This window comes from Charadrius vociferus, unplaced genomic scaffold, assembly GCF_000708025.1.
Source record: "Charadrius vociferus isolate BGI_N301 unplaced genomic scaffold, ASM70802v2 scaffold160, whole genome shotgun sequence".
NCBI classification, from domain to species: domain Eukaryota; kingdom Metazoa; phylum Chordata; class Aves; order Charadriiformes; family Charadriidae; genus Charadrius; species Charadrius vociferus.
Genome location: NW_009646358.1, coordinates 74920 through 96057, shown reverse-complemented (window position 1 = coordinate 96057; position 21138 = coordinate 74920). Strand labels below are relative to the sequence as shown.

Sequence of the window (21138 nt, the reverse complement as noted above, 5' to 3'; positions counted from 1 at the left end):
CTTTTTTTTTTGGACTGGATTCAAGTTTGTCCCAAGCAATTTCATAGCTGCAGCTTGAGCTGTCTCCCCAGTATTTTCAATTAGACTGTTTAGTCACAAAACATTAATAATTAATACGCAGCAAAATATACCTGTACAAAAGACTCCAGAACACTACAGTATTCCTATTAAGTTGTTCATCTGACAGACTTGTCAATGTGAAATCTTGTAACAAAGCAAAAAGTTCACATATTAAAAAAAAATATTAAATCAAAAAATAAGAAAGGAAAAAAAATAATTAACACTTCCGTGATTTAGGAAGTGCAGAAGGTTAAATGCTTGTTTCATGTCTTTCATTTTGTAACAGTAAAATGAGGGAGAAATACATTCTATTTTGGGGTCACTGTGACACTGTAAAGACAACCATGACAAACTACGTCAGTTATTCTAAGGAGACACCGGACATTGTTCATATTTTTTTGAAACATCACTGAGTAAATTCAGAAAGTGTTTTTAAAACCCAAGAACCTGAAGCCCACCCAGAAGATCCTATGCCTACCATAAGCTCTTACTCCTATTACTTAAGTATGAAATCACTTATATTTCTGTAGATCACATACAATAAGTTATATGGAATGGCTTTCAGATAGAGGTGAGGAATTCAACATTAATGCTCAGCTGAAACAGAAAGCCAGAGGCAAAAATCAACTGCTAACAACCAAGTGCAGACAGCTTTTATCGTTTATTATGATGACATGATTCTTTAAGTTGCAACAAATACCACTTCAGGGTCATCATCCCTCAGAAAGGAGACATTCCAGCCCAGAATCTCTGTAATCTCGTCCTTTGTCAACAGAATACATCTTACTGATGCACAAAATTCAGTGCTTAGAGGTCAAAGTCAATGTAGAGGACACTCTGAAGATTTGCGGAAGCATATTACTCAGTTGGTAAAACATTTCTTCAGAAATTGTCTGGAAAAAACAAATGAAAAAAAATTCACCAGTAAGCTATGGCTTTTTTCTGTAGTTTGGAAGAATTAAGTATCTCAACTTTGTTTCTTCACAATTAAGAGAATTGCTGTTTTCAGAACACCACAAAAATTGTTTTCAAACTATGTGTTATAATTCTATATCTAACTCAATTAACAGAAAAAGATTGATGTAAAAATACTGTTTGTGTGACATATCTGTTTCCAGTACATTTCTTGTTCCAGTAATTGATTATTTCTGCCTAGCACAAGCAGGACAAGTGCTGTTCATTATCTACAGGACTCCTGCTCTCTGAATTCCAGAATTAGATTGAACTTCAGTACTTGATTTATTCTTGGCCTCCTCCTTGCTCAGTGGTTTTCTATTTTGTCAAGAAATACATGTTATTTCTTTCCCAGCATAACTCTGATTTTTATATCACTTCCAGTACCACTTTTTAGAACACATAAAACTTAGTGCTGGCCACCTTCGGAAAACTTTCTATTTCTCAAGATCAGCTAGAACTCCAAATTAAATAATTTCAGAATCTTAATTTCAAGTAAGTTCAAATACCTAGGCATCGATGAGTTTGCGGGAGCATGACTGAACTCAGTGCATTGCAACTTTCCAAGTTGTTACACAATAGAACTAATAAATGCCTAAAAATAATGCAAGGTTAACCCATCTCTTCAGAGTAAATAATAGCAAAAAAGTATCTTTTTTAAAGGTGCTGTATTCACCGTTTGTGAAGGTGAACTTCCTAGTTTGAAATGTTATCATCCTCAGAAGATACTACAGGATATCCAAAAATACAAATGCCTCTTACTTCTGTTTTATAGGCAAGGTACCAAACCCACAGTGATTAATTGAAGCTCACATAAAAAGAGCAGGACACAGCAAAGAAATCAAAACTAGATCTGCTGACATTTAGCTTCTTGTTCCAGCAGTCTTCTAGGTTGGATATGAATTTGATTTAACCTACCTGTGGTACCAAGAATTGTACGGTTCGAGAAATTCCTCCATCCCATGAGGCCATTTCCATCATGAAACCTAAAACAATAGCATTCATATTGTATGTACTACTTATGCAGTCGATTACACCACTATCAAGCAGTGGGGGAGTTTTCACATTCAATTAGGATTTTAACTGCCTTAACTAGGAATGTCATTAATTGCATTTAAATCAGACTTGCTCTATCTCCTGGCTGAAATCTGCTTTAACTGGAAAACCTAATGAGTGACGGAGAAAGTCAATATACCCTTGAAGAGCAGAATAACCAGGCCTACTGTACAGCACAGCGCTAGCCAGCAGAAGCAAGAGGTTTCTCCAAATATGACAGCTGAGTTCTTTCAATGGCTTGCTTTCATTGAGAAACAGCGCTTTACTTTAGCTCTCCTGTGATTACACCCATGTGAATGAGTACAAGCCTCTTGCCAAAAGTACACTGACAGTCTGGCAGCAACAGAAACTACCTGGACTTACTTGTATGGAAAAAGCTCAGCACTCATTTATTGCTCAAGTTACGACACAGCATTTTTATGCTAGCATTTCCTTACTATAACAAATGAACTACAAGGTCCACACGAAGCACTCATGGCAAATAAAGATACTCAGAAAAATACTTGTTTAATGGAAGCAGCTATGTCGATGATACTCCATTGTGAATTACTAAAGGTCACAATAGGAAGAGGTTCCTTGAATCGGCTGTAGAAAGAACATTACCACTACTAACACTTTACCTATTCAAAATGACTGGTTCAAGCATTTAAGTGCAGCACACAAGAATGCAGTAAGTATTAGCACCACTTGGAAAGAAAGAAAACCAAATCGAGTCATGAGGACTTTCCAGGAAAAAAATGAATTAGCATATAAACTTGTCTTGGAAAGATGTGGGGAGTCCTCATTGTTTGAGGCAATCAAAATACAAAAGACACTGGAAATTATACTGTAGAGAACCACCAGCTTTTGCCCTCCTTCAGAGATCACTCAAAGTAGCTGTGAAGGCTTTTTCTTCTACCATCTATGTTTACGTTGTAAAGATACTTTTGAAACATTTTTGGTCTCCATTCTAAGAGTCTGAGACTATTTCCTGGTATGACAGTTACTAATTTCAAAGAGAAAATCTAAGTGTATATTTGTACAAACAATAAATTATTGAAGAACACCTTTTTGGGGAAAATATACAGCCTGAGCTAAGGCTGGGTGTCACCAGATGCAACACAAACAGCTGAAGCATTCACTAACATACCTTTAACACACTTGAACACAAGCTCTGCCCTCTTCAAGCACCATGGAATGGTCATTTCCTAAAAAATAATAAATGGAAAGCTTCAATGCGCAATGGATCTAACCAACAAAAGTAGTAGGGAAGTTATTAAGAATAATACATTTTTGCCACATTTTCCCATCAGGTATTCAGGCAGCATTACTAGCCATGAAGAGGGATTCCGTTTTCCAGAAAGCCAAAGTTCCTACTAAGGTAGGAGTATCTCCTACCATGCCCACAATATGTAAGACATTAAAAACAGCATAAGCTAGAAATGGCTTTCAGAAAACTTTCTTTCATGATGTAAAACACTGCATCAATAGATGCTGCTTTTAGAGTATACAACACATTAATCAGACAGAACAATGCCGGACACCATTTTTTTTTTTTTTCATTTCTAAGCTTTCTGGAAGAAATATTTGGTCTTTGTTATAATTTATTTACCTGTGTGTCCCTTCTGTCACAAGTAATGTACGCGTTTATTGTTAGTTTTAATCACTGTTTTAGCTTAGGTAAAAAATAACTGCCTATAAACAAACGTCGTGTTGCTCTGAAGGCAACTCAGGAGTACCGTGTGTAATCAATAAAGGGAACTAAACCTTAAAAGGACTGATTGAAACAGCAGGATGTGACACAATGCCTTGGACTATTTCAGAGGAACATAGATGTTAAATCTTGTGGGCACTCAGGGAAATAACAGGTTGAATCTTGAATGTCACTGTGTGCAAGCCACAAGAACTGAAAATGACGCAGTTGTGATTCAATTCTAATCCATCTTTAAAAACGTTACATTCTCATGATTTTGCCATGTTATCAGGATTTTTCTCTATAAGCAAACTAAGTAACAGTTGAGGAAATGATGAAGGATTGGTTAAGTACCAATTCGAAATAGAGTGCTGGAGATAGGGAAAAGAAGCAAACACCCCCTTTCCTATAGTGAGTTTTGGTTTATAGCATTCAAGCAAGTAAAAAAACACCTGGCACTTTTAGTTTTGTTCGTCAGCAGAGACCACACCTCACTCCTTTTTAGGATGCAATGACTTGCTGTTGAGATAAATTTGTTGTCTAATTTTATTAAAAAATAAAAAATGCCAACTGCACTGATTAGAAAGATATGCTGCAAGGCTTTTTATTCAAGCAAAACTGTGATAGACTCACTACATGGGGCTGCCAATTTTATAAAGCTTAGGGGCTTACACCTTTGCAGAACCATGTCATAATCAGGTAATGAAAACACTAAAGTCCATAAATGTCTTGTGGGACAAAGATTTCAAACCAAAATTCAATGGTTAATGTTCCTAAGTTAAGAGTTAGCATGAGGTTTACTCAAAATTTATCTATGCAAATCCTGAACCCAGTATGAGCAGCTATACATTTAAAAGGCAGAAACTCAGATGAGAAATATTTGAGGTTAATATACCCATCAATAGTCTTTCTATATACACAAACCATGTTCATAAACATTTGTTACACAGCTTATACTCCATTAATTTCTACTATTTTTCAAAACATTTTTTCTTAACTTAGGGTAATAGAGAGAGCTGCCCGAGATTCCTGAAGAGTCACATTTTTCTCAGTGTTGCTGTGCGTACAGCAGCAATGGCTCCTATGCTGAAATTACCAAGAAAGTCTGCCAGCTCTAGGATTTTTAGTGATGCCATCCTATTAGAGCCATTTCAATCCCCAGTTTATATATCAGTTTGTATTAGATTCATAATAGTGATCACACAGTAATGCTTCAGTTGTCCTGAATTTGAATTTGTCTGCTTTCGTCTTTCTCAAGTATCAAATCCAGTTTCTTTCTTTCGTTTAACTTAATGATCAGAAAAGAAATATCTGTTTTTGTTGTTCCTGTCATAAGAAAAACTAAGGAAAACAGAACTCCTGATTTGCTTTTTCATAGAAAAAAATAATTAGCTTTATATGAAAGTCCCATAACAATGAAATGTAATGGCTTCATTGAGATTGGTAGACTCATTACTTCTGTGAGGTTATAAACACCACTCTTCTACCCATAAAAGAAAACCTTTGGGAAAAACACAGAGAAAACTCATGATGAATGCCTGTGACAGTGTACCATGCAAACATCTCTGCAGCTGTGCTCCTGGTTAACCACTTTACAAAAATGTTTTTATGTAGGTGGTAAACGCAGATTCAAAACGGGGGCTGCTGAAGGCACCAAGTTCAGGTTAACTTTCAGAAATCTGTTATTGTTCACTTTTCCCTCAACAACAAGTTACATATTTGTGTGTTTCAAATGAGGTCAGCCAGCTGCAAAACACTGTAATAAACAATGCTGTGAATACAATTCACACAACGCGGTTTTGGCTAAACATACACTCATCATACAGGTCACTTTCCACCTACTCTGCAAAACTTAATATATTAAGTAAATTGTTGTACCAGAACCTTTGAAGAATCCAGTGCTAGACAAGAAGATAATTCTTCAGTTTCACGCATCCAAGCAACAACACACTCTCAAAGCACGTTGAGCACTTGGTCTTGTGTTTTATTTGTATTTTAAAATACAGATATGCAAATGAAGCTAAAACTAGCAAGATTTAAGTTTTTCTTACTAGCAACAACTAAAACTGGGGATCTGGTATCACTATCGCATCAGTGAATCTGAAGGTATAGTTTCTAAGCAAGACCTGTTGCCAGAAGGCTTCCAGGCATGTAGTCCCATCTTTCATTAATACGCAACTGTGCAATGAGCTGGATCAAGGAAGTAAAGTGTCCGAAATGAGGGGTAGGAATAAAAAACTAAAGTGATTCAACTGGCTGCAACGTTTTTAACTGGTTCAGTTCCTTCATTTGGGTCACCATATAGATATAAGTGCCAGCACAATGATGTGACTAGAGCACATGACTGGGATAAACTGTCCCATTTGACTTAAACCAGCACGAAACTTTGCAAAAATCACTTTTGTTCCATCCTAGAAGATAAAAACAAACCAAATCTTTACATTTACTTACTTCTGACATATCATGCACCAAGAGGAGAGGAATACTAATGGTAGTAATGTCGTGCGTGCAGCAGACTTTGAGAATGTTTCTGAGTCCCATGATTGCAGGATCCCGAGCAGTTATGTTACCGGATCTTACATTATCATCCACACAGAGGTGAAAAGCAACATGAATTTCAGAAAGATTTGAATGACGTGTGATGTAGAATTCTCCTACAGAATAATATAAACCAAGAAGGCAAGATATCATGACAGTGATCTGTACTGAAGTACCATTATTACGCAATGTAAGAATAGGGTCAGTTAAGACAAAAGGCAAGTCCAAACATACAAGAGACATACAAAACACATACATAACGAGATTAAAAAAAGTTAGAAACCAACTGATCTAAGATCTCTTGGAATATCATTCTTTTACATTCATGCTACACTCACTTCCCTGCTTTGATAGGTTTCACTGGCATCACGGACACCTGGTGTAATAAGACATAACAGTGACAGTACAGGCGGATATGATCTATATATAGCACAAAACAGAAAAGCAAACACAGAGGAGGTGTAATACTCAAAATATATAATGTAAGTACTGAATTGCAGACAGATGTGGGAGGCGGAAATACCAAAAATGGATGGGTTAAAATAAAGGATGCGAAAAGTCTGTGGAAAAAGATAGCAGGTTACATAACAACTGAGATACGTATTGGAAGACAAACGTATCAGTGATCATTAGGATTTAAAATATATCATAGTAATGGAAAGATTAGTTACAGACTTGTTTCCAAAAAGTTACCAAGACATCTTGTTGGGGTTATTTTTAGACTTGGTATTCATTTATCAAAGGTAGAGAAAGGGTAAGGGGTAGTGAAATACAGGTCTCTCTATCTTACCTTTCTGCTGGAGATAAAAAGCCTATACTAGAGTCAACAGAAAAGCAGGTATGCAATACTCCTACTGTTTCAGTCAACAGATAAACGTTTTTCTTCAAACCTATTGTTATTGGTCATTTAAGTTAAGACATTACCTTTTTACTGGGACAGCTGAAGAATGGGTATGTACTCCTTTCTGATGACTGCTAAGGAGTCACTAATCCCCAGCAATGACCGTCAAAGAGTAATAATACACAAGCCACTGCAGCGACATTCATGTGGATTTATCTGTTAAGGACCTGAGTGGATTTATAATCCACTTATACTAATGAGATCTAAGACAATCATGAAAGCAATTTTAAGAAGCTCTGTTATTCAACCATGGGTTGTATGGATTTTACTACTCCCTCCTCCAACTGTGTATTCATCTTCAAATTCCACAGAAGCTGTCCTTACTAAAATTCACAATACATACAGAAGATACTCGCTCTTTGAGAGGAATGGATTTGTACAATCTCTACATTCTAAAATGCTTTACTGTACCACAGCAGTGACATATACAGAATTATTTTCAAAAATAAAATTAGTTTCTAGTATTTAAGCTTTACCTCTTCCCAAGATGCTCAGATCTTTTTTTCACCCTCAAATTGTGAAAAGAAATTTTAGGCATAGAGAAGCTAAGTCATTTGCCCCAAGTCACATGATGCAGTGGCAAAGCTGGGAATAGAAACCAGATGTCCTGACACCCAGTTCTCTGCCTTAGCCACAAGAACATCCTTCTCCTTGATTGAGGTCAACTTGGGTTTAGTTTATAATTTATGTTCTGACTTTAGAGCTAAAAATGTGCATCTACATAACACAAATTGCTTTAAGAGGAGGGGGGAAATGCAGTGGAACTCACCTGGCAAAATATTTGACTGGTTTCGTTCAACATTCTTTAATTTATCTTCGTTTCCACTTTTGTTTTCTGTATATAAATACATAGATGGTATGTTTAATGTTTGTTCTATTAATTACACTTTGGCATGAAAGTCTGATGCACCAAGATGATATCTGGCTTGAATTTTTACCATGAGGTCACCATAAAGTCCCCCAAAAGAAGAGGGGTGGACAGGAAGTGTTTTTGCTGACTTCAACAGACACTGAACTGAATCCTATCTCAAATCACTAGCTTTCTTATTTTATCATCTTATGATACCTCTTCATTTGGGCAAAATAAAACACAATGTTCTCAAACATAACAATAAACTTTCCAAATTGCCCCCACAGCTACACAGTACCTTGCTATTGGTTTTTAAATAATTTAAATATTTAATTTATAAATAATATTATTTCAAATAAAAAAATATTTGAAACAAATTTGTTTCTAGTATTACAAGAAAAATTTTAAAGAGATTTACATAAATCAGCAGTATAAAAACAGCTTTCAGTCTTCCTCATGACTACAGCAATATGGACTACAGCAATATGCAGGTTCCTAAGAAAACTTGAATGCATTCATGATACTGACATTTTTAAACCACATAAGTAGTTCTCTGCAAGAAAAACAAAGTTTCATGATGTACAAGTACTGCCTTAACACCATGTGGTCAGAAAATTTCACAGCCATTTGGTAAATATAACTGCAAAGTAAACCATTCACAAGGATTCGGTCAGCACTAAAAAATATACACATTTAGTCAGTTTATTATTCAGTTTTAGTGTTCACTTTTAAGGAAGGGAAAACATCATAACTCCTCTTCTGCAATTTTTAAAGCTTTACATTTAAATAGATATTAAAAAGTCAAGAAAGATAAATACTGTGCAGCTACAGGCAGTTTAAACTGCACAGGAAAGCACAATGGCCCTATACACTTCTGATGCTGTTAAAGTGTGATCAGAACCTAAGGACTACTTTTTTTTTTTTTTTTTTTTTTTTTGTAAGGCATGTCTGTTATGGCAGCAAAGACATCATGTGAACATGCTGTCTGCAAGGAGAGAATTTAATGCAGACTTCTCAGTTTATCGATAAACTCAAACATTCCATTTTATAGATCAGGTAACTGAAGAGTGAAATCAACTTTCCCGTAACCATAAACATTCAGCTGACCACTATTCTATTTCAAGGAAAGTAATTTTGGTTGTCACTGACCATGATGTCTTTTCGACTTACTGCTACGTTGTGCTCTAGCCTTAAGTACAACCTTCTGGACAATTTCAAGCTGTTCTTGAATTCCAGGAAAATGGAAATCTGTGCATTCTTGGCAAACAGTTGCAAAATCTATGAAAAAAAACAAGATTAAAATCCACATCAGAAGGCTGTGCTTAGTAACATTACATAATTCTGCTCTACTGTTCAAGCAAGGCCAGTTACAAAGGCAACCCCCTCCCCCCTCCCCCAAACCAGTTAGAGCCCTGCTGGAATCCACTTTAAATTCTAATAAATTTATGGCAGAGACAAAACATTTTTTGAAATAAATAAATTACTTGGGGAAAAGAAATCCTTGAGTGCTGTTGCTCTTCAAACAAAACCACCCACACCAAAAAAACCCAAAATAACAGCAATAATATACGTGCATTAAATTTATTTGTGCTTTACAAATGATGTCTTATTACTAACAGTCCTTCAACCTGTGATACTTTATTTAAACATACATAACAGATACTTCCAACAGCAATAATTGCATTCTAATTTGCTTTGAAAAATGAAAACTATTAATGAAATTGATCAGCAGTGTATCCGGAAAGTTGGAATTACAGTTCCTTCCTTTTAGCTCTCGAAACACAGATCTGAAAGCTAAAGAACAGTGTCATCAGCTGAAAAGAGCTGCAAGTTCCTCCTCCTGATAAGTAAGTATTAAATCAGACTTGGAAATATTATACTGATAATTAGAAACATAACATACTGCCTCTGTGACTGGTATTCTAAGCTGCTTATCCTAACGTCCAGCCATCTCTCCAAGCAAATCAATGGGAGCCAAAACAAGCTATGAGCAAGCTGGACTATACTAAGCAATTGCTACTTACTTCCCATTTTGAGGTACCTGCTCTAATCCTCCTTAAAGTTCTTAATGTACTCTGATTGCCTATCTGCAGAGCACCGCATACTCCTGTGAACAGGCTGCAACAGGAACAGGCATGGTAAAGAGAAAAATCTTAATGTATTTTATCTTTTTACATGAAGTCTCATCTCCATCACAAAATCTATTTTGAAAAGGCTTTACTAAATTCTGGTGTCCAAAACCAAGGTAGGAAGAAGCGTATATTCCAAAAGATTGTGTCTTTTGTGTGTATCAAGATAAAATATGGTTACAAGACATATTATTTGAAACAAACAAATGAAAAATCTCTTGTATTTAAATTAGAATTAACTTTAGCTTTAGTTTATCATTTGTCTGAGTGGCTGTACCTACTCAAAATCTGAGTCACAGTAGCCCTACAAAGTCCTAATATAAGAGACTTGAGCTGGGCAATGCATAAAGTAAATAAAGAAACTATTCATCTACGTAGAAAAACAGTCTGAATGAAATGAGCATGTTGAAAGTTCATACATAAGTTTAACTTTCTGTCTGAGGCTGTTTTCTAGAGATGTGTCCAAATCCGAATTCAAAGTTATTTTTGCTAGTTACTGTTTACACATTGTAAGAAATACAGAAGACACTGTAGTCATGGTTTTCAAGTCTTGAAAATATGTCACGTACATCCTGAATTTTGAGACAAATGGAACCATTTTTGGACAACAGATTTACCAAAGATGCAACACCAAAATTTTCTCTAGACAAAACAGAGCTAAGAAAATACACTAAAAAAAAAAAAGCACATTCATAAGCTTCCTCAGGTAAACAAACAAGGTCACCCAAGTAAGTTGCAGGAATTCATACACCTAGAGCCCCTCTCCGTTTAGTACTTGCCAAGTGATTGGTGTTCTCAAAACAATGTAAAATGCTTGGATGAACAGCATGCTTACACGAAGCTCGTTTACTCCAACAGCCTTTGAAAATCTCAGAGCTTTGAGGGAACCTCTAGCCCATCACAAAATAAAGGCTATTAGGTTTGTATTTTTCCCTAGCTTTAAAACAATAGCAGAAAATTGTTTCTGCATTTTTGTAACCCAGAAATTTATAGACTTCACAAGCCACTACCTCTCTACTTAAACAATAGCATCAATATATTATTTAAAGGTCTTCTATATAGCAATTTAATGAACCTTTGAACTCCTAGCATATTTATTTCTTAAAGAACCTTTTAGGAAGGAGAATTGGTTCTGGCTAGTGCTCTTGCAACAAACACCTCTAACAGTTTAAGAGCAAAGTTTCCTCTCAAAGGTGTTTATTACTGCTCTTCTGCCAGAAGCTAACACAGCACCACAGAATGGATTTAAAGAAGTGTGCCCAAACCTCAGTTGCCATCTATAGTGGTTTGGGGTCTCAGTACAACCAGACATTCACTGATGTTTTAAAGTAATATATCTGACTAGGTCAGAGGAGCCTAGATATGCAACACATTCATTTCTGCAACATTTTTAAAAAGAATGGTGCTGCAGGCAGCTGTGGAATGTGCCCACAGTTAAGTTCCCTAAAGTACCTTCAGAACTCAAAGAAATCAAAATTTATTGAGGATTATATTTTACAGATTGTGATACAGTCCCTTGTTTTCCCTTCTACTGTGGCTACAAGATCTAATTGGTGGCTAGAAGATGCAATTTTGTGTTTAACAGTATTACTTAAATGTTCATCTTCTCTTATCACCTAAGATTTAGTATAAAACCAAATTTTCCTTATTAGTTTAAATATTTAAGCAGTAAAAAAAAATGTAACTGAAAATGAGTACAAGCATGAAATAATACTCTCAGAACAAAGCAACTTGAAAACCATCAACAGCACAAATGCAACTGCAATTTTTACTGGTACGCTTCCCTTTCCTTCTAGCTACAAGCCTGATTGCACACTGTTTTCAGAGAATATCAACCACCAAAGTCTATTTTTTTATTGCACTCTAGAATAATAATGAGCAATAGTGGCTCCAGTCAAAAAGATGTTTCAAGTGTAAATATTTTGGTATTAAACTTCAAGAGGAAGGTGGGAAAGTCAATCATGTGGTTCAAAGAAAGCCTCAGTGACCAGAATTGGGACAGGAATGAACACGTTTCATAGGTTAACCTTGATACAAAAAACCTTCATCATAGTGTCCAGTTACTCAAAAGTCATGCACTTTAAATGGCTACTAACCAAGCTTTCCAAGAGCAGCCAAGTATTATTCCTATTTTTCACTTTTAATATAATTCATAGCGCTGCAGATATCTAAACCACATAGTATTTTTACACATTTACTTATCAATTTAAAATCTTAGCGTGTTGAATTTTCATCTTTGCAAGTAGATTTCAGTATGCTAATCTGACACTACAGAGTTAGACGCCCCTATAATAAGTCAGTCTAAGGTAGGGAAATCAACATTGAAGTGGTCACTCTAACATGTTCCTTACTTAAACACAAAACCTAGGAAAGAGATGAGAGAGATAACAGCTTATCAGAGCACAACTCTCTTCCCCCATCCTTATCCATATCTCTTTTGCATTTGTTACCCTTTTGCAATACCATGTTCAAAACATTAGGGTCTCCAGTAAATTTTAATTTCACAGGGAATATTTTTTGTGAGACAAGACAGTAAGTTTTTAAGTGACATTCATTTTCAGTGACACAACGTACCCCATTAGAGGGCTCACCTCTTTTGATGCCGCTATATGAACTAATACGGTTATCCACCAATAAAACCAGGCCACAGAGAGAAGTTGAATAGAGAGACATTGCAGTTTGAAGTCTGTGAAGTTTTACTCCACTTCGATGATTGCGCTTATGTTTACAGAAATCCAGCATATCGGCTCTCAGTAATCTCAAGTTATGCATGGTCTTCAACTGAGCTCCTGTATAGAATATAAATGATTTTGATACATAAAATAAAAGAGGAAATTCAAGATTGTTATTAAAATGCAAGTGACCAAAGTGCTTCCCTAAGTTTTGTGAAAAAGATCTAAGGGAAATATAATCAATAATACTCAAAGGAAGTTCTTAACTGTATCTCCAGTTCTACATACGTATCAGCAATTTAAAAAATAAGAGTAAAAATGCAATATTTTCACATACTGTCACAAAGCAATGGTTATCTATACCTGAAATGAGCCTTGTTCCCTCTTATAAAGCTATGGATAAAATACTGATGCAGTCAAAACTGGCAGTGTAAGAAGTCTCTATTGCATGAACAAGAAGTAAAAGTTTTAAGCATCCTTTCTGTTAATTTATCATGGGAATTGAAATTAATACCCAAATTTTCTTACCAAACACAAGAAAAGTTAAAATATAATTTTTAACTGCTATGTGTTTTGATGTTAGCGTGCTTTTCTACACTAGTCATCTTGCTAGAGTGGATAAAAACTTGCTTCTAGAAGGTTTTTCATTAAGTATATTTCAGATAGCTAGATACTGTTTGATACAGTTTATACTGTACTGTACCTCAATTACAAACTGTATATATTACATACATTGACAGTTAAATACTGTAAATAAAACATGGCTTAGATACATTATTTATTAGCATCTGTTATTATGTTTGCGTTTGGTGTCAGTTTACTTTACTTACCCAAGTGAATAGTAAAACTTTCTTCTAACAGCCTTTGCTCTTCATAAATTCTTCCATTTCCTTCTACAGATTCTCTCAGTTGACTGGGCTGAACATTTATTTCATCACTAAAATAATGAGAAACATACTGGAAGGTTTGTCCTAATTTTTGTACAAGACCAGCAATATTTTGTGAAAGCTATCCAAAGTTTTCTCAGCTGGTCTGTGAAAATGAAGAGACTAAGCCTATTTGAATGAACTCCACTCATCTGAGGTTTTGCCTTCCTGGCATGCACTCCAGGTGCATACCAGCAGGAAGAGCAGACTCCACTGTTAGATTTACATTACCTGGCTCATTCATAAAGCATTCTGAGATTGAGAAATAAAAATAAATCACAATACCTAGTTATAACATAATAGGAACACAGGAATAACAGGGGGAAAAAAAAGAAAAGAATTCTTCTCAGCCTATTTATAATAGCCAAAACCTTATTTATGAAGTTACTAGATAAAACATTTCTTTCCCGCACCACACACAAAATGAGAGGTTAAAAAAGCCCACAACAATGCTCCACAGTGTTCAAACTAGCAGGAAAGATTTCAGATACCAGTTTTAATTTTTTTCCTAAATTCATCTGTGTGGTAGTAAGTGATAGATTAGTACTGTTTCTGCTACATGAAAGAATATGAACACCTCTCCAATTTGTTTCTGCATTAATAAAAAGTTTCTCTTTATTTTCAAAGTGCCTAATCTTCAAAGGTGTTTCATAAAGGATTGTTTTATAAACTTGCAAGCAATTCCACTAATTGCAAATGCCTAGTGATGAGGTAGAACCGAGATATATCATTAATAAATATATACGCACACGCATATAAGCAACTAGATGCATAAAGATATATATGTGTGTGTATGCATATATCTTGTATGTCTATATACGTGTGTAACACACCTACTTCTCCCTTCCTAAGTTTCCAGTTGCCCTACTATAGACTTCCTGTGCATTATTTTCAAATGTATTATGGACCTACAGTCTTCAGGACTTAACACAAGCAGAGAGATCACACTTTCTACCAGTGTATGCGAGTGCAATGATTCAAATACTATCACTTCACGTCTTTATAAACATCCAAGATTATGAAGCCAGAACATCCTCGCTCTCTCTCAGAGGTACTTGCCTCTGGTCCTCTAGCAGTCCATGTCTCCCAGCTTTCAGCTCTAAGCAACTTCACCTTGGTCTTGTTTTACAGCAGTAAGAAGCCAGAACATGGCAAGAGGTTCACAGTGACAAGTATGAATAGCCTTTGTAATTCACTATCTTTAAAGCCTCATGGAAATAATCAACAAAACTAACACGCAAATTCTGTGGAAAAATATTTTAGGACTGGGCTTAGATCTTGAGCAGACTGTCACTACTGCAGTGATGTTTTACCTGGTGACTAGTTTAGAAAGAGGCCAGCTTGCTTGTGAGCTATACAGTCCTAGGACATTCTTGGACTAACCTGAGAACTGCAAAAGACTTCCAAAACATAAATTCACAGACAACAAAATCCTGAGGAAAGCAGTGAGAAATCTAAATATACAGCATTATCTTCCAGTATATCTCCTCTCCTCTCTCTCTTCCCTCACGTTCCATACGTTCCTTATCCCAAAATGAAACACCTAGGAGAAAGTGAGGAAGCATTTCATGCAGTATGATCCGTGCCTGTCTTCTCTTATCATTGGCATCCACTTCATTCAAAGGTGTTGTGTTTCCGATAAATTCCTTACTGCACCCACCTAAATCTACTCAGAGAGGCTCTTCTACTAATGCAAGGCATGGGAAAGCATCAGGTTTTACTCCTATTCTCCTATTAGTAGCAAAGGTGGTGGTTACTAATGATAAAGAATAAGGGTCTCCCCAAGTTACAAATTCTCACTTCCCTGCTATTTCCTCAGTCACATTCAACGCCCACCACAAGTGTTCACACTAAAAAATTCCTTTTTTTTTTTCACTGTCCAGTGATGTATACATAAAATGGAAAAAAAAAAGAAAAAAGAAAACATACCTGATAGTGTTACCATTTATTAAGCTACAATTATTCTGCAGAACATCCTTAAGTGGTAACAGAAAGCCTTGTGAAATAGTGTTAAAGGTAGACATTGTAAATAAAGGTTAAACAGGAGGAAACCCCATTCAGCTCAAGTTGTAGTTTAGTGCATTACAACACTTTCTAGTACAGAAAGGTTACAACGTTACACAATGAAGAAAGTCCCCAAAATATAAATATTTAATCATGATGGTTTATTTACCTTTGATTTGCTTTAATTATCCTATTTAAATGGCTAATCTGAAATAAAGATTATACAAAAGCAAGTCCTTTGAACTATTACAGATGGAAGTAAGCATCACAGAGGAATTAAATACCTGATTGAACTGTTGTTGGGATTCTTTAGGTCCTGATGAAGCTTTATCACCCATTCCTGATATTCCTGCTTCTGGATTGCAGTAGATTGTTTTAATTCATTGGTCCATTTGTTCTCCAAATCCTAACAAGAAGACAGTAATAACTTGTTTGGGGTTTTCTTTTTAAGACAGTTATTTGCACGATATATTCTAGTTCATTGAACTTAGTTTACCTGCTGAGATTCAAAATGCTGAGCCGCTAATGAATTTACATCTTGGTCTGTTAGCGATTTCCCTAGCTCCTGCATCACTTTATCCATTTCTGCTCCTTGTCTGAAAGAGAAGCAAACGTAGATTTACAACAAGCAACACTTTCAAAAAAAAAAAGGCTGTATCAGTCAGCTGGTCAATGCTCATCACAAGCAGAGATATAACTGAACACATAGCTGAAAGATACATCATGCAGTGCTTTGTCTGCCTGCTCATTTTGGAGTTGGAATTCATACACTTAAAGTCTGCCCTCACAGATATTCAGAAGAAGGTACAACAGTATCTCCAGATACTCTAATATAGCACTTCACTATCCTTATCATTAGAAAAGTTTTTGGAATTGACCTACTCAGTTCCTTGCTTTCCTCCCGCCCCAACCACAGTTGATACAGGCAAGTAAACACAGGAAGGAGGTTAAACACACCTATTTTTAATAGTCAGATGAGCTTCCAGCTCAAACTATATTCAACAAGGGGACCTGGAGTTAAAGGGCAGATCGTCTAACATATTGTCCCTCCTTAGTCTTCTTAATCCCTAGCTTCACTTAGTCTTTCACATTCAGTCCTTTCTTCAGCAAGGAACTCATTTACCCTTGCCCAGATTTAGCAATGAATATCCACAAAACAAATTTGAGCTGAGGGTCAGGGATTCCAAGCAGCTCCTGTGCAAACAGAACAACACCTACGCTCATCTGGGATAGTCTCAGCTGCCACCGACACATGGAGTTTCTTGATTATGACAAATAGATCCCACCGGAGTCAATACACACTAGAGCTCTACAACATTACTGCTCTTAGAATTAAATGCTCTTTCTTTTAGATGCATACTTGAGAAGACTCAATAAGCAGCAAAAAGTTTTGCTAACACATTATTGGCAACATTTATCCCCAAATTAGAGATATGTAAGAGTCAGTTTAGAAGAAACTGTATAAACAGGTATGCCTTTTATAATGTGAGCTTAAACAAACACAACTCAAGAGCAGTATTGCCACACAGAATGCTAAAACATATACCTACTTAGAATATTCTGGCATCCCACAAGCTTCCCTAGTATTCAGTATCTACACTATTTATGTGTGTGTGAGTGTGTGAGCATTCATTTTCCTTAACCTATTTAGTTTCAAACAGAAACAGAAACCTCTGCATTGTATGTGTTCCCTCTTGTGGGCAGAGCAGTCACCTGCAGGTGTTCAAGCTTATTTGGATCCCACACAGACTTTCCTAAATTTCAAGTTCAATAGTTTCTGATTTAAATCTGGTTCAAGTCTTTTGCTCATCTTTTCATCCTGTGGAACTTCCAATTTTTCTTTTAAATTACATCATAGCAAAGGCAAAACATGGTACGTAAATATGCTTTATTTTCTATATATCCTAAACTTCGCTTTGCTATACCACTTACAACATGGATAGAACAATGGAAATCAAACCCTGTATTACTTTGACGGCTTGAGCTTTTAATATTTTCAGTGATTGAGGAGAATATAAGATAGCTGAGCCTAACAATATAGGTTAAGTACTATATGACTTTAAAGAGGGAAACAAAACTAAAATAGGACTTATATAGATAAATACAAGTTGACACACGATGTCCTACACATTGTATACACCCAGTGGCATGCACTCCTATTTAATAAGATAGGGGGGAAAAAAAAAAAAGCAATACCTTTCCCGTAGTTTTTTCAATTCCACATCTCTTTCACTTATTAATTCTGAGATACTAACAAAATAATTGTGTTCCAGGTTTAACAGCATTTCAGAAGCTGGAGAATGTATCAGATCATGATAAACATCAGCAAAATCTTCATCCCAGCTGGTTTCTTCAGGTTTTGCATACTCTAAAGTTGTCTAAAAATAAGAGACTTTAAAGCATATGGTACCTTTTAGGACATATAAGGATCCCTCACAATGGTCGGGCAAAATCAACTGGGCATGCAGACTGTTGCACACCCTTCAACATACATGAAATATCTTTCCTAATTTGAGCTTTCTGTATTCTGCTTTAGCTTTAACATTTTCTCCCTTTTCTTATTCTTGCTCTTTCAAAGCAACTAACAGCAGAAACATTAAGGTTTTGACTACAGCGAGGAATTACCAGTTTTCAGCCATCACCAATTTGGAAAGAACAGTAATATCTACAACAATATTTGCAATTGATGAATTTTAGATAGGGCCCAAAACACCAGCTGTGCAAACAAAAATGTTTTGCTAGAAAGGATGACTAATGTCTGATGTCACTAGAATTTGAGCAACAACACTGATTTAAGAAAAGCAATTTTTATTGAACAAAGAATGGCCCAACGATGCCAGTTTTGCAAGCTTTCTTTCAGTATAAGAAACACTTCATACATTTGCAGTCATTCCCACCACATTCAGATGACAAACTGAGATTGTATCATTGAAATGTAGGTTAGAAATGTCAAGAAATTATCTAATCCTAACCCCTGCGCTCAGAATAACCTAGCAATAGAAACTGCTAGCACAGAAGACTGTCAGCTCTTTCAATGTTACATCACATTCCTATGCTCACCCACTACAGATTTTTCTTTCTTAAAGGTTAAGTTAATTTCATTTTGTTGATGTTCATTAAGGCAGATGATGTGCTTCCAATTCTCTTCATAACAGATGTATGTTTTGGACTTTTTCACAACATTCTTCTGTATTCCATGATAAGCAAATTCAATTCCTATAACCTTTTCCTTGAATGCTGTAGCTTCTGTCATACTTTTTTTTCTCTTTGCTAGGACTCCTGCAGTTCTTTTACATTCCTCTATTTTGAAGATCACATGCAAAACTGGATGCATTATTCCAGCTAAAGCCTCATCATTGCTAAATAATGTAAAATAGTTACACAAACTCAGAAAATGCACTGAAAAGCCTCTTCCAGCTATAGACTTTCTCTTTGGGGTCTTCATTGCTATTTTTGCGATTCAGGATAGGAATACCACTTTACTATCTCTTGCTTCGATTTTAATGCACTATAATCCTTAGGTCTATTTTTATAGACCTAGCTATTTACCTCTCAATTTTTTTATCTTTAGACTCTACTAAATTTAGGAAAATCCTGACTGAGAACTTGTAGGATAAAGACTTCATGATCACTTTCACGTAAAAAGAAAAAATTGTAAAAATTGGTCAGTAAAAGTGAATTTCAATGCAATTTTGCATCTTCACAGATGTGATTCTGTCTGTACATGCAGACACTCTCACAAAGCAAGTTCTGAATATTAACTTTTCAACCTTAATCTTACCTCTTTATAAGCTTTAGCCCAAGTATCTGCCAGCTGGTTTATGTCTACTTTTCCTGATTTCACTGCTTCCAGAGCCATTTCAGCTTCTCTATCATAATCTTTTATAGTTTCCTCTTCTATGAACTTATTAAGAGATTGCTTCAGGTCTATTACAACAAGAAGAGAACAGTCCATCAACAAAACACGTCAGTGGAAAAACATGTCACATTAAACATCAATCATCGTCTAGGAAACAAGTTTTTCTGAAAATGTTTTACTTGGGCACCTTACTTGCTAGTACTGACTGCAATTTTCTTTAATGTTTTGCTGTTTTAAAAACAAGTTTTTTAAAGACTGTTCTAGTAAATAGCCTTCTTTTGGTTTCTTAAAGCAGGTTGTAAGACACCTGTGGACATGGATATATTACATTAATTTAAAAAATCAATTCTTACCATTTTCTATAAAGCATGGCAGATTGTGCAGAAGCATTAGACGCCCATGCAAATGACTAATATTCTCTTGCACAGGGAATTTGAGGGGCACGGTAAGCACTAAATGTTGATTTCCAGCACTGAATTTGTACACATAGTCTCTCTCCCTAGTGCAGGTCTTCCCTTTATTAGGCTTCATCTTCTTGAGTTGATTTCCTGCATTAGAAATGAAAATAACATGAATTACATTCTTGTCAAATCATCAGTAAAAAATGCTAACTATAACCATGGCTGCGTTAATAAACAGCTTCTAGCTTTCAGCTTCTAGCAAGAAAACTTAAAACCCCAAATTCTTCATAGACACTCATTTCAATTTTGACTTGCAAATATGTAGGTTGGAACTAAAGTTCCCAAAACACTGAATGCTTCCAAACTGTAATTGAGTGTATCGATATATGAATTTGGGTAATTACTCTTACAAATTACAGTATAAGCCTCCTGACTCAAAGGAAGAACCAGGACAGAAAGAATCTTCATAAATAGCACACTTTAACTGAGACACTGTAACTGCTGTCATGCAAGTCTCAAATTCTGAAATCCTTTACAGTGCATTAGGATTTTATTTCCTCCTTTCTGCGGGTAGTAGACCTGGCAGGACACACACACACACAGAGACACACAGTTTCCAGTAATTTTTAGAAAAAGTTTATTTTGCCATTTTACAACCTGCTTTAGGATAGATTGTCATTACTTCTAAATAATACCAAGAAAAATAAGCCAAAAGAAAAGCAAGAGAAGTGTCTACAGGGTGAAAATACAGGATGGGAGCACATACCTATATCACTAATTTTTCCCTCCACTAGGGCTCCTCCACTCAATTTACAGTCATCTTTTCTGAATGTTACCTGCAAAGCTAGACACACTAGACCAGCTGAAACCCCACCAGTGCTAAAAAACACTGTCCACAGAGAAGAAAAGCAGAAAACCAAATTAAAAAAAAAGAAAGCGTATTTTCCACTGCAAAATTAATTGGACCAGTTTATAGCGATGGGGATTTTGTGTGTGTGTGTGGGGGGGGTTCGGTTTTTTGTTTTTTTTGTGTTTTTTTTTTTGTGTGAACAAACCTACGTGTTGGGAACGGATTAAACAAATCAGTTACAAATCTCCTCAGGACACCACCACAAT

General features: G+C 35.8%; 1 protein-coding gene across 1 annotated transcript; it reads right to left on the bottom strand.

The window, feature by feature from the left end:
* Window positions 1-733: 733 nt before the first annotated feature.
* Window positions 734-20179, bottom strand: LOC104294542 (chromosome unknown open reading frame, human C12orf4). Its single transcript, XM_009894158.1, has 13 exons — window positions 19975-20179; window positions 19544-19689; window positions 17959-18140; window positions 16259-16358; window positions 16047-16168; window positions 13663-13769; window positions 12752-12949; window positions 9181-9309; window positions 7951-8016; window positions 6194-6396; window positions 3200-3257; window positions 1933-2000; window positions 734-953 (listed from the first exon to the last, which is right to left on the bottom strand). The coding sequence occupies exons 1-13, from the start codon at window positions 20150-20152 to the stop codon at window positions 861-863; spliced, it is 1650 nt and encodes a 549-aa protein (XP_009892460.1). The 5' UTR covers window positions 20153-20179; the 3' UTR covers window positions 734-860.
* Between the last annotated feature and the right edge of the window lie 959 nt (window positions 20180-21138).